The 16,002-nt window shown below is 41.8% G+C and overlaps 1 protein-coding gene across 3 annotated transcripts in view; it reads left to right on the forward strand.

Moving 5' to 3' along the window:
- Positions 1-16,002, forward strand: part of stx1a (syntaxin 1A (brain)) — a 40,571-nt gene that overhangs the window by 9,810 nt on the left and 14,759 nt on the right. For all 3 annotated transcript variants that reach the window (XM_086124880.1, XM_086124882.1, XM_086124881.1), the window contains exons 2-3: positions 1,038-1,115; positions 6,297-6,396. In XM_086124880.1, coding sequence (XP_085981006.1) covers positions 1,038-1,115; positions 6,297-6,396 — 178 coding nt within the window. The remainder of the gene's footprint in view (positions 1-1,037; positions 1,116-6,296; positions 6,397-16,002) is intronic.

The raw sequence follows: 16,002 nt of genomic DNA on the forward strand, positions 1-16,002 counted from the left end.
TATTTGAGTGACAAATAGACGAGGTGATTTTTTTAAATTCTATTTATTTGAATTTCGCACGCTTGTTAACAAAGCTCTTTGTGGTGGGCCGAATTTATCAGACGTGTTTTTCACTTGAATGGGTTTTTCAAGACCAGTGGAGATGGTGGTTCATTTATTCCCATGCATGCTTGCATTTAAATTAAGCACTTAATGGACCTATTGAAAGAAACTTGCAAATGGCATGACTGGTTCTTGAATATTCATTGGCACTGATGGTATACATTTCTCTTTCAAGTGTGGGCCACTCATGAATTTTACTTGTATAGCGGTTCTTTTTCCAATTTTTTTTCCACCTTGAATTTTGTGAAACAAATGTGAGGGTTTATACTTGCTCATGTTGGTATAAATCAACATTTTTTTTTTTTTATGTGAGTGGTTAAAAGGTTTTCGATTTATTGTCATTATGGGCTGTTGATGTTCAGCCCGATGAGCTCCACCGGTAGTGCTCAGTGAATCGGCAGCCTCACAGCGCAGCATTTGGGTTTAAATCTCAACTGTGGCCTTCTTGTTTGGAGGGTGCGTGTTCTCCTCGTGCTTGCGTGCGTTTTCTCCATGTCGTCTGACCTGTCCCACATTCCAAAAACACGCTTTTTAGTTTTCGTGCAGACTAAATTGACGCTCTAGAAAATACATGGACGGGGTCCACGTGTGCGCAGAACAGCAATCAGAATCTGAAAATGCACACTACCTGTGCAGCATTGACAAGAAAAATCAGGGAATTGATTTTTTTTTTTTTTGTTTGTTTGTTTGTTTTGTTTCCCCGACAGGAAATCATGACTTAAATGATCCCATGAAGAGCCATTGATTACTTCATCACTTGACTTGAGTTGATGGTTCTTGTTTCTGATGACTTTATCGCAGGGATGTATGATTCATTTTCAAGTTTTTCCTTTCTACCTTTGCTCGTGCAATTGAACAGTTTTGGGGGAATTGGCCCTTCATTTCAGTGAAATTCATTTTAACATGAACGTTTGGGTTGTTGTTGTTGTTCACAGGGGAAGGAGACGACAGAGGAGGAAGATGAAGTGGCCGTGGGGATGGACAAAGGATTCATGGATGAATTCTTTGAGCAGGTGGATTTTTGTCTTTTTTTCCACTTTATTTGTTCTTTACACCGTTTTGTTTTATTTATCCATTCATGTAAGTTCACTGATGCGATGCCGGTTGAATTCAGGCGCCCTCGGCAATCACAGCAAAGTTTCAGAATGACTTTTTTTCCATAGGGAAATACTGTCATGGAAAGTGAATTCTGCAGCCCAACATCAAACTCTGACTGAACCTTTATTAACTGACTAAGTTATATGTTTAGGACAGCTTAGCCTTGCTAAATAAAAGTAAAATAAAGTATAAAATCTTGAAAAATCCTCAACAATTTGCCTTATCCCCCTGAACAGAACGCTGCCGTGCAACAGTTTCCCCAAATAACTGCAAAATGTAAACACTCTACAGTATCATTGCTTGCTTGACTGGTTTGAGCATGTTTGATCGAATTAAGGTTCAAGTGGCCCTTGCATCCTTGCATTTTTTTGAATGAATGCGGCCCTGAAATGGAAAAAGTTTGGACACCCCTGACTTTGGCGGTCTCGCGGCAGTAACTTGCAAATAGCCTGCACGTCAGTACAGTCATCAGTCTTGTGCCTTTGTCCTTCCATGGCGTCACTTGGTATGATTGGCCTCGTTGTTGGTGGCTTATTTGATTTGATATGTAAACAATTGATTGGATCACAGCAGCTTGGCCCACTTCCGCGCTTTCTTCTTCCACTTGACAGCGGAAGTGCATGTAAAGTACATTCGCATCCAGGAGGAGTTTTTTTTTTTCTTGTACATGTCGTGCATGTGTACAGTATCCCGAACATGAATTCAATGTCATAATGGGTCTCAGAAAAGCGGATTTGGAGAGGGGGGCTGGGGGTGAGGGGGTCCTCCCCCGGCCATTGCGAAGGCAGCTACAAAGGTGGTTGTTCATGCCTGCTTGGGAAGCTTCAAAGCGCACGAGACTATAAATACTTGAGTTGTCAAAGCTACATCGTCATCTGCAGGTGCCTCTATCAAAAAAAAAAAAAAAATTGAAAAACAAGCCCAAAAAACAGCAAATGTAATAGGCCTTTAATAGAAAGTATCGGATCAATGAAAAATGTATGTTGGAATAGCCTGTGAACCACTCCAAAAAATGGGCAAATAAAAGGAGAAAAACAAAACAAAATCCCCCCCCAAAAGAAATGATCATTTTTGGCTTTTGTTATGCATATTGTGAGAATAAAAGAAAAAAAAAAGTTCACGGTGTCGATGGAATAACGTGTGAGGGCTAAAAGCCTTCGCACAATTACTAAAAAAAGCATCTCGTGCAAGAACCAAATTTTCCAAAATGTAACTGATTTTGAAAGCCCGTCATCATCGGCATCATTGGCAAATAATGGGGATTTAAAAACACTTCCACTTGAATAGTATGTTCTGAATCTTTATTCATTCACTCTGATCATGAAGAATACCAACAAAGGACCTTACTGGACACAAGTACAGAGAAAAAAAAAATGTTCTTCAAGGTTAATTGGGTTACAAAATACATTTTCTCCGTCTGCCCCCCCCCCATGAAATAACCGTGATAAAGGCTGCAATCAAGACAAGATTGGTGCAATTTTCAAGTTCCCTTGACATTTCTTTTTCTGCCTTTTATTCTCCTCTGACAGACGGCCTGTAAATTGAAACGTTCATCTCGCTATCTTGTCTGGAATTTCACTTTCACTGGAAAACTGCCTTCAAGTGAGAAGGCAGATCGCCACAGAGCGCAAGCGTTTTGCGAATGACAGTGATGTAGAAGAACGAGGCCCGAGATGAAGGTCACGGTGGTGGAAAGGGAGTCATCCTGCGTCTCACCCTGACTGTGTGTGTTAATTATGCTTTTAAGGGAGGGAGGAGGGTGAGGGTGAGGGGGGGCGAAGCAGATGACTGCAATTCCCTGCCCTTCGCATCATACTGGAAACAATGGGTTAGTTTTGGTATCACCGAACCATTCATGGGATTGAGTGGCCATTTTTTTTTCATATGACAGCATTTTGCGTTCGTATGCGAGTGATTTCACTTGATTTTTTTTAAATTAATGGGAATGTAAAAAAAATTTTTAAATGACAAAAATGGTTGTTTTTCATTGGCCTGTCCTGATGTACGAGACGGAGAGAGAGAGAAACCACATCGAGTCATATATCGCAGGGGAGGATATCAAACCTGTAGCGATTTTGTCGATATGCCGTAACACAAAACCTCACCAAGCAAACAGACGTTTTTGCTTGAAAATCTAAAGCGAAAATGTCGACATTAAAAGAAAGCCAGTGTACAACAAACCACGTTGAGTCGCGCATCAAATTAAAGGCCACGATGAGGGATTTCCAGATCCATAGTTGTACTGTATTCCTCAATAGGCACGCATGTCATACCACACTGACCCAAAATATGTTTGGTGTCCTTGTATGATGTCAAAATGCACAGCAAACCAACGCGTACCTCATGTTTGTTTTCTTTTTGCCACAGCCTTTTGTGAAAACACAACTCATGCCAACCAGAAATATTATATATAAAACATGACAAGTCACGTGATGTTACTAGTTCCTTGTACAGTGCAATTTAAGCTTTATCGGTGCGTATTTGTCATTTTGTGACAAGCGCTTAAGCGCCGTCAAGTATCAGTTGGCTTCTGTTCTTGCTACAAGCGCGTTCCGAACTGATGATGCAAGTGTAAAGTGAACAGATGCAAGACTTGCTGCCTTCTAATCACTCATTACCATGCGCACCGAAACAAAAATGTCGTCATTCGTCGCGCTCGTTCCTGCGACTTCATTAGCGAGAGTTGAACAGGATTTCGGGTCCAGGAAATGAGACGGTGGCGGCTATCAAAAGTGCAAGTGCACGCGAAAGACATACACAGTAAATCCCTGGAAGTATAAGGGTGTGTTTGTTGTGTTCCTGCATATACTTTTCCACCGCGTCTGATGTTGTTATGCAACCACACTAATGAAATTCGCTCTTGTTGTCTTATGAGAGCCGCGCCATGACTCACCGACACGCGGTCCGCGAGACAGCTCCGAGTGCTTTCATCCTGGCTTGCTCATATCGTCCTACCCGTCAAACGCTCACCGTTTGCTGTTTTTTTACACGCTTGCATCAATGGGCCGAGCCAGCAGCCCAGTTTCTCCCCGGGGGGCCTTCCCAAGCCAATTATGTTGTCATTTGAAATCATAAAATCAAATCACAATCAGCAGCTAATTAAAGAGTTAACAGGATATTAACCAGTGCATTTGGTGCCGGGGCCTGCAGTGCGGACTTAATCCATCTCTTCATGCCACCACTATTACATCGTGATTATTAAAATTAAAAAAAAAAAAAAAACTCTACAAAACCACAACTGATAATGACATTGCTTTTATCAATCAGTTCAAAAGGTCACTTCGAACAGTAGCTGTCAAAATCTCTGTTTGGTTCCGAAATAAAATGGAAAATGAATTAGCTACAGTATGCAAGCGCACACTGGGAACGGCACTGTCATGATAGGAGGATTCGTCTGTCAATCTGGGAATGACAGAGTCATAAGTGAAGGTTTAGCGTGTCAATCGGTTAAAATCCAATCAAGCAAGCACGGCGCTCTCCGAGCAGACTTGCGACTGCACCCCGTCACGTCGCTCCGAAATGGACAAAATGTCACACAATTCAATGGTCAGTCTTGCTGATGCCTACGAGTACGTAGAATGTCGGTTTTGTTTTGGGTTTTTTTCATATAAAGTCAATTTAGGTTTAAAACAGTACGTGGAATAATATATATAATTTAAAATATATATTTAAATATAATTTGAAATGATGTAAATTTAAGTGAAAAATAGCACATGAAAGGAGGGTATATTTAAAAATAAAATGCATTTAAGTTTTTAAGATAGCACATGCAGTCAATTAGCTTTTAAAATGAAGTCAATTTAAATAAAAAAAACCCATGGTATAAATATGGTTTGAATAACAAAAAGAATGACAACTAAGATTTCCAAAGTCACTCCAAAACTGCTTGCGCCGCTGCAATGAAAGAACTCGGCATGACTGGATGAGGCAAAAACTGTTTTGGTTTTGGTTTTGGGTCAGCGTGTGTAGGCCAGTGACAACATTAGACGGGCAGTTTTTTTGAACTGGGTCACCGAGTGCAACTTTTAACTTTCACTGACACTTTGCCAGCTGGAAGAAAAGCCGACAGGATATTATTAGAAAATGTCATTTTCCGAAAGTGGACAGTGAAAATCGGCAATTCATTTCCCTCCAACCCGTCTCTCTCTTGTGCGCACACACACACACACACACACACACACACACACACACACACACACAGCAACAGAGCGCTCACTTGGAGTGGCGTGTGTGTGGGGAAGCACAAGAAGCCGGATCTCAGATGCAAAAAGGATAAAAGAATGTCTGATTGAAGTGATGGCCGCCATGTTTGAAGGCAAAAAAAAAAGAAGGAAACGGCAGGTGAAACAAAACCAAGCAAATCACCTTCTCAGATTCCGCAGCAGCCAGACACACTGAAGTACAGGCCGGTGACTTACTTGAGCAGCTATGTGAAGGAATCAAAAATGCAGAGTGAATTTCCCGAGCCGTGGATGAGTCCACTGGCAGCCGCTGATGATGCTCATCTGATGGCGTTTGTGAGATATCAGGATGACTTTGGTCAAATAAGGATTTTGTGTCAAGATGGCAAAATGGACCAAAATGTTTCTTTTCCACCTTTTTCTTTTGACCACATCATTTCGAATTTATTTCGAGTTCTGGAAAGACTTTTCGTGATGTTGTGGTGATGCCTTTTTTTTTTTGTGGCTCATACAATTCTATCGCAGCTATTAACCCTTTCATGCACCAATCATGATAACACTGTCGAAACCTGAAAGGGTTAACATTAACAAATTTTAATTATTTTTTTTGACAACTTATAAAATAAATCTGACAATGTGTGAGTCTTTAGTATTTTTAATTGGAATATATCAATTTGATTGGAGTTTTTGCACACTTTAATCGGGCTTTCAACTACAGTAATTGGCTTTGGAGTCAAATGCAAATTCACTTTGCACACAAACTAAGGTTCCCTTCGATGTGATTTTCTTTTCATCAACGCGCTTTCAGTCATCTTAATATGACAATGAGAGCGTCACTTTAGTGTAATGAGAGGTTCCTCCGGCCTCGGTGCGTGTCGAGCGGATGCAAATCTATTTGTCTCTCGTTTCCGACAGGTGGAGGAAATCCGAGGTTTCATCGAGTCTCTGGCGGAGAAAGTCGAGGAGGTGAAGAGGAAACACAGCGCCATTCTTGCATCACCAAACCCTGATGAGAGTAAGTCTAATTCGGGATATTTTTCTTGGATTTTTCCATGACGCAGCAGAACAATGTGTTGTTTTTTTTATTCAATTTTTTGTTGTTTTTTGTTGTTTTTTGCACGCTGCGATCCTCCACCTTGTTCAGTCATTCAAAATAAAACACACATATTTGACACCTGCAGAATCTACTGATAGGCAATACAAGAGAGGTATTTGGCTCACAATATATTTATTATTTTGGTTGTACCTTGCAGTTGTGTATGCATTGCATGATACTGGAATTTCTTTTCCTAAAATCAGTTCTAGCTGATCTGGCTAATAGTTACTACATATTCTTTTTCCATTTGGCACCTTGTTCTTGTTTGTTAGAGGTCAAAACAAAAATTATTATTCTGGCGGCCAATTATCAGGTGGTGCATTTGGGGCTGGAGCGGCATCGCCCCACCAAAGTCGGCCGATTGGCATCATTTTTTTTTCTTTCTATCATACGTTGTTGCTTTCCATTGAAATGTCCCAAAGAAGAATATTTGTTGTTTTGACAATGAAAACAAAATAAAATGTGGAGATGCTGTCTGTTAAACGGACAGAGTCGCTCTTTTGGAATTAATGCAGAGCAGTGATTTTAGCTGTTGAATTAGCCAACCTGTTTATTTGCAAAACATTGCACTACATTTGAGATGTTCTTGAATATATTCCACACCTCCCCCCCCCTCACTTAATTTGCATTCTTCATTCCTGCTGAGCCAAACAGAGACGTGTCAGATGTAACCGCAATGATTTATATTTCATACCAAGTGGTGTGTACGGTATATACTTGTCTGAGATGGCTTTCAGTGCTGTTTGAGATTTTTTTGTGCGTTTTTTTTTTAATGGTTTCCTTAATGTGTATCTGACTCACCTTTTAAATTGACCCGTGAGGTTGTTATAATTGAAGCCTCGGAATTCTGCATAGCAACAAGCATCAGGCTGGATAGGTGTCGTGACCATCAATAAGAATTGGAGAAATTGCCTAGAATTACTTTGCTTGTGTCTGCGCATGTAACAATGAACCATAAATGGTTTGTGTCAGTGATTTTATGATTTACCACTTACCAATGGAGTTCTGAAAAAAAAGCACACCAGACAACTGAGAGAGAGTGCTGTCGTTTTCTTTGTGTGTTGTGATTCTCAACATGTAGCCATTCATAATAATGGCGTGCACTTATGTTGGCAGTGATGATAAATAGTCACAGAGGACATCTCTTTGGCTTCAAGAAAATGTTTGTCCTCCTACAGAAACCATATTAAAACAAAAAATATATTTCCTTCCCCCATCTTTTTCCATTTTCAAACATTTTTGAAAAAGCTCCAGGGAGCCACTAGGGCGGCGCTAAAGAGCCGCATGCGGCTCCAGAGCTGCGGGTTGCCGACCCCCGGATTATACTGACTTGTATTAACAAATGTCACAAACATTGTTTTTTGGCCCCGAGTTGCATAGCCTTTAATTATGTTCTCAAACCACAATTTTAAATAATATTTTTGTATATCAGTGCCATGCATAATTGAATATATTTGAGATATTTTCCAAATTGTTGTTCATTGATGAGGAGATACAGGGGGATAATCTATATTCAAGATACAAATTGGACCAGCACGACAGAATGGCAAATTTACTATACAGTGGTAGCCACTGTATAGTAAAAAAGTGATTCTGACCACAGCTTGTGTTTAAGCGCCGCTAGCATTAGTCGAATATCAGCTGTCATCCCCATCATCTGTCTGACATTGCCTTCTCACCATCGTATTTCCCTGCAAGGGATTTAATTCCCAAACCAACCTCTGGAGACTGGCACTGCGGCCACAGTATAACCTAACGGCAATTTAAATTTAATCCATGTTGCAAAAATAACATTTTTTAAGTCAGTGTTTCCCCAAACTTTATATAGCCGAAGAAGTACATTATGGCCCACCACCATAAAAAAATGTCACAAAAAGAATACGTACTAAAGTAATCTGAATCATCTCTATTTACTTTACGCAGTGACATATTCAGTGTGAAATCTGGGCCCATTTCGTTCAACCCAGTTATCATTCTGTTGTATGAATGGCCATCTCGTGGAACAGCGTTTAACTGTCACACATCCTCCCTGGCATACATAGATGGACAAAGATAGATTTTTTTTTTGGTTGCTGTTAATTGGCTTGAGAATGTCTGTTGGGTAGTTGGGCACCACCCGCTATACGGGTACATGCTATGTACTGCCGCCACTTCTTTTTTTTTTTTTTTCTGAGGAAATTTAGAAAATGGAAAACAATGTGTCCAAAAAAATGGCCCCGTTGAGCCTCCAAGCTTGTCCTGTTCCTTCCTACGAGTTCATTATATTCACCAGTCGCAATTTTGGCATTCCCCTGCCACCTCATTCATCTTTTCTCACACCTCCTTCTCATTGATATCAGGCCATTGATGTGGATCCCCTGTTGTAAAAAAAGGGATGCTCCCGGAAACCTCGTTGACTTTCCTTTCCCGCTGATCCCTTAATGGCCCCTTGCTAAGGGAAACATCGATCCGCTTCCCGGTACACAGACGAGGCCTCGAACTAGTCCATGTGTGCCGACGCCACACGCAGCTGCATGGTATCTCATCTGAAATACAGATCAATGTCGTGCGTGTGCGTGTGCGTGTGCGTGTGCGTGTGTGTGTGTGTGTGTGTGTGTGCGTGTGTGTGTGCGTGTGTGTGTGTGTGTGTGTGTGTGTGTGTGTGTGTGTGATATATGCACATCAATCAGTGACTGCTGCAAATGTCAGGATTCTTCATTAAACGCAGCTCTCTATCTGTCACTATCCAGTTTCATTAAGAGAAGTCAGGCCAGGACATGAACGAGGGATCGTGACACAAAGGCTCTCACTAGGACCGTAAATCACCTTTTTGATTGAGTCATCGTATAAAACGATTTAAACGAAATGGAATTCCCGTGTGGACTTCTGGCTTTCTTCCACATTCCGTCCAAAAAAACCCCGCATGTTAGATTTAATCAATAGTCTTAAATCAGGGGGTGTCCAAACTTTTTCTTCCAAGGGGCACCGACTGGAAAATTGAAGAATAAAGGGCCGCAGAAGATGCTCAGTGGGTTACATTGTACTCATTTACAACCATGCATTTTTAGCTCTTTTATTATTTTTTGTAAAGGCGTCATTTTCGAGCCAGCTCTTGTATTGAATCTCGAAAAAGAAATATGCGTATGTCAAAGGAAAAACATAATTGACACTGTATGCTGTTGAACTCTTCTATTTCTGTCATCGTTAATTGCTTCATAATTACATCACGTGGCCCCTTTCATGACTGCGGGTCCGGCGTTCTCGCCTCAGGATCTTGTCCTTCACCTTCCTGCTTTGTCCTTCCGCCCCCCCTTTCCTCCACTATTCTGTGACTGAAATGCTAATGCTAATTGCAACCCATTTGCACATACCGATTTAATGCAAATATACGTACACACACATGGACTCGGTGTGATTTTTATGTTGAAGCCAATGTGAGTTATTTTTTTAGCAACATGACCTCAGTGACATTTTCAGTCCCTTAATTGCATTGTATCTTGTTTTGATATCGGGGGTTATTGGCCTTGTCCGCCTCTCTTTGTCATGACCCTAACTGATGATGCGACGGGCGATCTATTCTGCCACGTAAGGTCAAAAGTCACTGATGAGTGGTTTCCCCAGAGCACGGTCAGCAGCGCCAGTGGCCTTCTCACTCAGCTTCCCCTGCGAGAGAGTTGAGAAGTACAACACAGCCTTAGACAGATAACACATGCAGGCTTTGTACAGTAGGAAAATTTCAGGTACTGCATTTGCCTGAAATTAAAGGGAAAACATGCTATTTTCTGATCCGTTAGCCATAACTGCCATCACAGACCACCTCTTTCCAGGCGTTCAGAAAATTCAGTTGTATCAAAATCTTTATTCAAACACTAGAATTAGGAATAAATGACGAAACTGCTGTTGTATAAAAGCACTAATAATAACCCTACATGCCTGGACTCAAATCGACAAAGGAAGCCAAGTGTTGTAAAGCAAGCTAGTATTAGTACTAGTTATCCGTAGCTGCCATGTTTAATGTGATCAAAATATATCGAGGGTGGCATTGTTGTTCGTCGATGTGTGCTCGCATTTTCTAATCGGCTTATCCTCACAAGGGCCGCGAGCATGCTGGAGCCTATCCCAGCTGTCTCCGGGCATTAGGCAGGGGTACACCCTGAACTGGTAGCCAGCCAATCGCAAGGCACACAACAACCATTTGTGATCACAATCACACCGAGGGACAATTTGGAGTGCCCAATCAACCTACCATGCATGCTTTTGGAATGTGGGATGAAACCGGAGTACCCGGAGAAAATCCACACAGGCATGGGGAGAGCATGCAAACTCCACACAGGAAGGCCGGAGCCAGAATTGAACCCTGCACCTCTGCACTGTACACTGTGAGGCCATCGTGCTAACCTGTTGACCACCGTGCCTCCATATATATGTGTGCGTGCGTGTATGTATGTGTGTGTGTGTGTATATATATATATATATATATACTGTATATATATATAATTTCCAATTATGATGCAATTCATCTTTGTGTGACATTCAAATGTAGAAATGAGGACTTTTAGTCTCCTGCATTATTTCACGTTTCACAGCCCTGTTACGCGTTTCTAATGACATCCTCCTGGCAAATGACTCTGGAGACCACGTGTGTCTAGTTTTATTGGACTTAACTGCAGCATTTGATACAGTGGATCACAGTATTCTGCTGTCTCGTTTGCAGCACTTGGTGGGCATTGGCGGCAGTGCTCTTGAGTGGTTTAGGTCCTATTTAGCTGACAGAACCTTCTGTGTCAGCCTTGGCTGCTCTGAGTCACGCACTGCTCCCCTGTCATGTGGTGTTCCACAGGGCTCAATTCTGGGGCCTCTGCTGTTCTCGCTGTATCTGCTCCCATTGGGTTCCATCTTAAGGAAACATGGTATTCCCTTCCACTGCTATGCAGATGACTGCCAGATCTATGTCCCACTGAGCAAGAAAGACGCCTTCTCATTAAGGCCACTCCTATCCTGTCTGGAAGAAATCAAAACCTGGATGGCACAAAATTTCTTGAGATTCAATGAAAAGAAGACAGAGGTGATATTGTTTGGTCCCAGTGGCCCTTGTACATTCCATCCTGTAGACTTGGGCCCCCTGTCTCCTTATCTTAAGTCAACAGTCTCAAACTTGGGCCTTAAACTGGACAGTGATTTCAAACTCGATCGGCAAATTGGTGCCGTTGTTAAATCCAGCTTCTTTCACCTTAGACAGCTGGCCAAAATAAAACCTCTCCTCTCACATGAACACTTTGAGATGGTAATTCATGCCTTTGTCACATCCCGGCTCGATTACTGCAATGCCCTTTACTTTGGAGTCAGCCAGTCCTCCATTAAGCGCCTTCAGCTGGTCCAGAATGCCGCCGCTCGCCTCTTGACTGGTACTCGTAAGAGGGAGCACATAACTCCTACTCTGGCATCCCTTCACTGGCTCCCCATTCATTTTAGAGTTATTTTCAAGATCCTCTTATTTGTTTTCAAATCTCTGAATAATCTCGCGCCACCTTACCTCTCTGAGCTCATCCGCCCCTACACACCTGCCCGGCGCCTCAGGTCTGTGGACCAGACTTTATTAGAAGTACCAAGAACTAAACTGAGGCTCAGAGGGGATCGAGCCTTTTCTGTTGCTGGTCCCTCTCTCTGGAATGACCTCCCACTAAACATTCGGCAAGCCTCCTCGCTGCCCATCTTCAAAACCCTCCTCAAAACTCACTTGTATTCTTTGGCATTCGACTCAGCATGACTTAGATTTGTTCTTGGTTTTACTGTTTGGTGCTTTCTACCGCCTTTATTACCGATTTGTCTTACTGTTTATTGTGCATGTTAAATTGCTCCATGTACAGCACTTTGTATGCAGCGATGGCTGTTTGAAAGTGCTCTATAAATACTGTTGACTTGACTTGACTTGACGTTGTCTGCTGTGCCAAACTGTAACTGCTCCCTGCTAGAAAATGAGTCCACAAATAAACACACACACTGTGAGATTTCATACAGGGTGACGTGAGAGGAAAATTCGACTTCTTTTTTTATCGTTATCATTTCCAAACCTGCGAGTATTCAGTGCAGTGCATTTGTATCAATTATGTGTCACAGTTTGTAACCACAATTTGGTCCATCACATTCTGGTGTATTTTCCCCAATCACGATTTGATGACTGCCCCCACTTTCTTAAAACTGTCACTTCTGAGTCATCAACTACACCGCTCAGGAGTTTCGTGGTTTAATTGCAGTCTTCTGTTTGGGGGGCTGAAAGCAACTCCCACTCACTGAAGGCAGCATGCCAACACTCCCAACACCTTCCACAGAAACAAAGTGGTCTCTAAGGCTGTTTAAAAAAAAAAAAAAAAAGCTTTTGTTTAAAAAAAAAAATCATCCAGTTCTTGCTGAAGAAACTAACTAATCAACAACGTAAGACTCAACCTGTGATCAATAGATCATTTTTTCCCCCCTACGTCTCTCACATGCGATAAACGCCCGTTTGTACCCTTGAGCAGTTGCGGACATGCGGGAGGCTAAGGACACACAAAGTCACTTGGACACAGTGAAGTTGACATACGTGTAATGTATGTAATGGAGCTGGGAACAAGCTGAGTCATTAACACTGATGTGAACCACTTCAGCTATTCTCGGCAGCCATTAAAAATGGCTTTCCATCTAGAAAAAAAAAACACATCCAGTGAATGGGTAGCAAGAGGGGTTTCAATCAACAGTGACACGTCATGTTAAATTATAGCCACCCTATTATAGCGTCCTTTCCCCAAGGATTTAAAAGGAATGTGTTTCAAAAAAAGATTAGTGGATTGATTCTTTCATGTTTTGTAGACATTTTGTTGGGTTATGAAATGTTCTATTGGGAGTTGAAATGAAGCAAATGGAGCGCGCTACTCGAGCTGACTTAAGTAGCGGCACTGAATAATTCATCCCAGGCTCAAATTGTTGCCACCATAAAAGCTTTATTAACTGTAGAGCCAGTGTATTAATCATAATAATACTCACTCTATTTTATTATTGACAATAAACTATTCAAGCAATTATTTAATGAGATAAATGAAGACATATAAAACACCAATTAATACAAATTATATGAACCAATGATGGAGGGCAAGGGAGGGGTAACCTAAATACATGCAATCAATATTACACACCTCTTGATGACGCTGATGGGTTAAAACGGTGGTGTTAAACATACGGCCCGCGGGCCGGAACCGGCCTCCAAGGAGGTTTGATCAGGCCCGCAGGATAACTTAATAGTGAAGAAATGTTTCGACCAAAAAAAAAAAAAGGAAAGACATATTATTTTGGTTATTTATAGCAGAGTATGGTGTAATTTTAAGGGTCTGGCCCACTTGACATCTACCGAGGCCGTGTGTGGCCCACAATGTGAAATGAGTTTGACCCCCCCTGGCTTAAAGAATAGAGTGGAGCATATTTGTTCATTTCCTGCTTTCGATGCTGAATGAAACTTAAAGTCCCAAGAGATTACAGAAAGTTTTGTTTCACTTTTAAGGCCTTTCATTCGACAGAAAAATCTTGAATTCTATCTTGCGCCACTTTTGCTGCCGTCGTAACAGACGAAAGGTCGATAGGAAAGACTTCTTTTTCAGTCCATGCAACGTTTTTCGGTTGGCCTCTAATGTGAGAGGCTGAAAACATTTTGGGTTTTTTTCGTTTCGCCAAGCGCACTCACTCGCACTTTGTCAGTTATAGCTAATAATAATGTTAGGGCTATTTAGATCTGAGACGTGGGCGTATAAATTGCTGCAAGAGGGATTACAAGTGCTGAAATGGCAAAGTGGTATTGATACCTGCGCCTCCTAATCAGAATAAATTGATTTAATAGACTAAACAGAGTACCTCTTCCATCAAGGCCTAAACATTTGCCTGTGAAACCACCAAGTGAGCATCTGGCATCTTAATAGCGACTGTAAATTCAGGTTACACGCAGATCCACCTGGATTGTTTTCGCATTCAAGAGGATGGAACATAATTATGTGTATAATTATGATTCCTACACAAGCACAAATTATATCTTGATCTGGTGAGATTCAACAGAGATTAAAAAGCTTGGGAACATATTAGTTTGGATTGTTCAAATTAAACTTCAGAATGAGGCGAGACTAGATTTCATTCAACCATGATGGAAGGCAGGAAAGTTTGTGCCAAAAGAAATAAATAAGGGGCCGAACATTTGCAATTCATCTTTTGAAATGCTGCCATAAAGAATCACTCTCGAGCTTTTTAGGGGTCGAGGTGGGGTTATAAATCAGTGCCGCCCACTCTGTAGCATGGACACTTATAGTCCGTACGTACATTATGTACCTGCGTGTGTGTGAATTGTCGTTTGCCGGTAGGTGCCCCGCGATTGGCTGCGCCCAATCAGTTTGGATGGGCTCCAACTCACCCGTGACTTCCAATGAGGAGAAGCACAATGGAAAATGGATGGATTCGTAAACTTCTGGTTCAATGACCAGTTGTCCGCTTCTGTTTGTCAGTCTTTTTGTCAGTCTTTCCTCCTTTACCACCATGAAAATGTTGCGTACACTCATCTAATTCCGACCGACACTTTCCATTCAATAACATCTTTTTTTTTTTTTTTTTAACCAAAGTGCGGGGTCAACCCATCGATTTTACGTCTCTAGCTTGATCTGTCCTGATCCTGATTGCACTGCAAATACCTTCCCCTTGCCCGCATTCTTGTGATGAGGTCAGCTTTGAAAACATGCCACCTGGACTCTAGACCAGTCAATAAGCAGAGCAAGCACACAAAGGATCGGTCATATATTTACAGAGAAGAGACGGAGAACTGAAAACGAGGCGCATTGGAAAGGTTAAAAAAAAGAATAAGAAAAAGACGGGTGTTACAGTACAGTGAAGGAATCTGTTTGCGTCATGGTGCCCCGACTTGAAGCTGACAACCACAGAGAGGGAGAGCTGACGGACTGTGATGCAGAAGGAAGAAGGCTGAGAGTGACAGTGGAGGAAACCTTTCCTGATAAAAGCTGATGTTTATCTTGTTTTGCGTGTGGGGGACATGCACGACTGAAACAAAAAGTACCGTATTTTCCACACTAAAAGACGCACTGGATTATGAGGCGCAACTTCAATGAATGGCCTATTTAGTATTTTTTTTCCATATATTGGGCGCACCGCATTATAGGACGCAATCTGCAATGGATCCACTAGATGGAGCTACCTTCAAAGAAATGCACACAGAACGATCAGATGTCATTAAAACGTATTTAATAAAGCGTCGAGACAGTTCACTTAGCCAACAGCAAGTTCTAACATTGACTCGTTAACGTTGAACTCTCCTGGTGCTGCTCTATTTCGGTGTTCAACTGCGAAACCGATCGCCTTAAGTTTGAACTCTGCGTTGTAAGCATGTCTCTGGCAAGGAGCCATTTTGGGTTGACATATTACCGTAATGACCATACACAAGGCGCATCGGATTTTAAGGCGCGCTGTGAGCGTTTAAGAAAATGGAAGACTTTTAGGTGCGCCTTTTAGTGCGGAAAATACGGT

Source organism: Hippocampus guttulatus, chromosome 12 (assembly GCF_054856545.1).
Source record: "Hippocampus guttulatus isolate MCC_2025c chromosome 12, RoL_Hgut_1.0, whole genome shotgun sequence".
Taxonomy (NCBI): Eukaryota; Metazoa; Chordata; class Actinopteri; order Syngnathiformes; family Syngnathidae; genus Hippocampus; species Hippocampus guttulatus.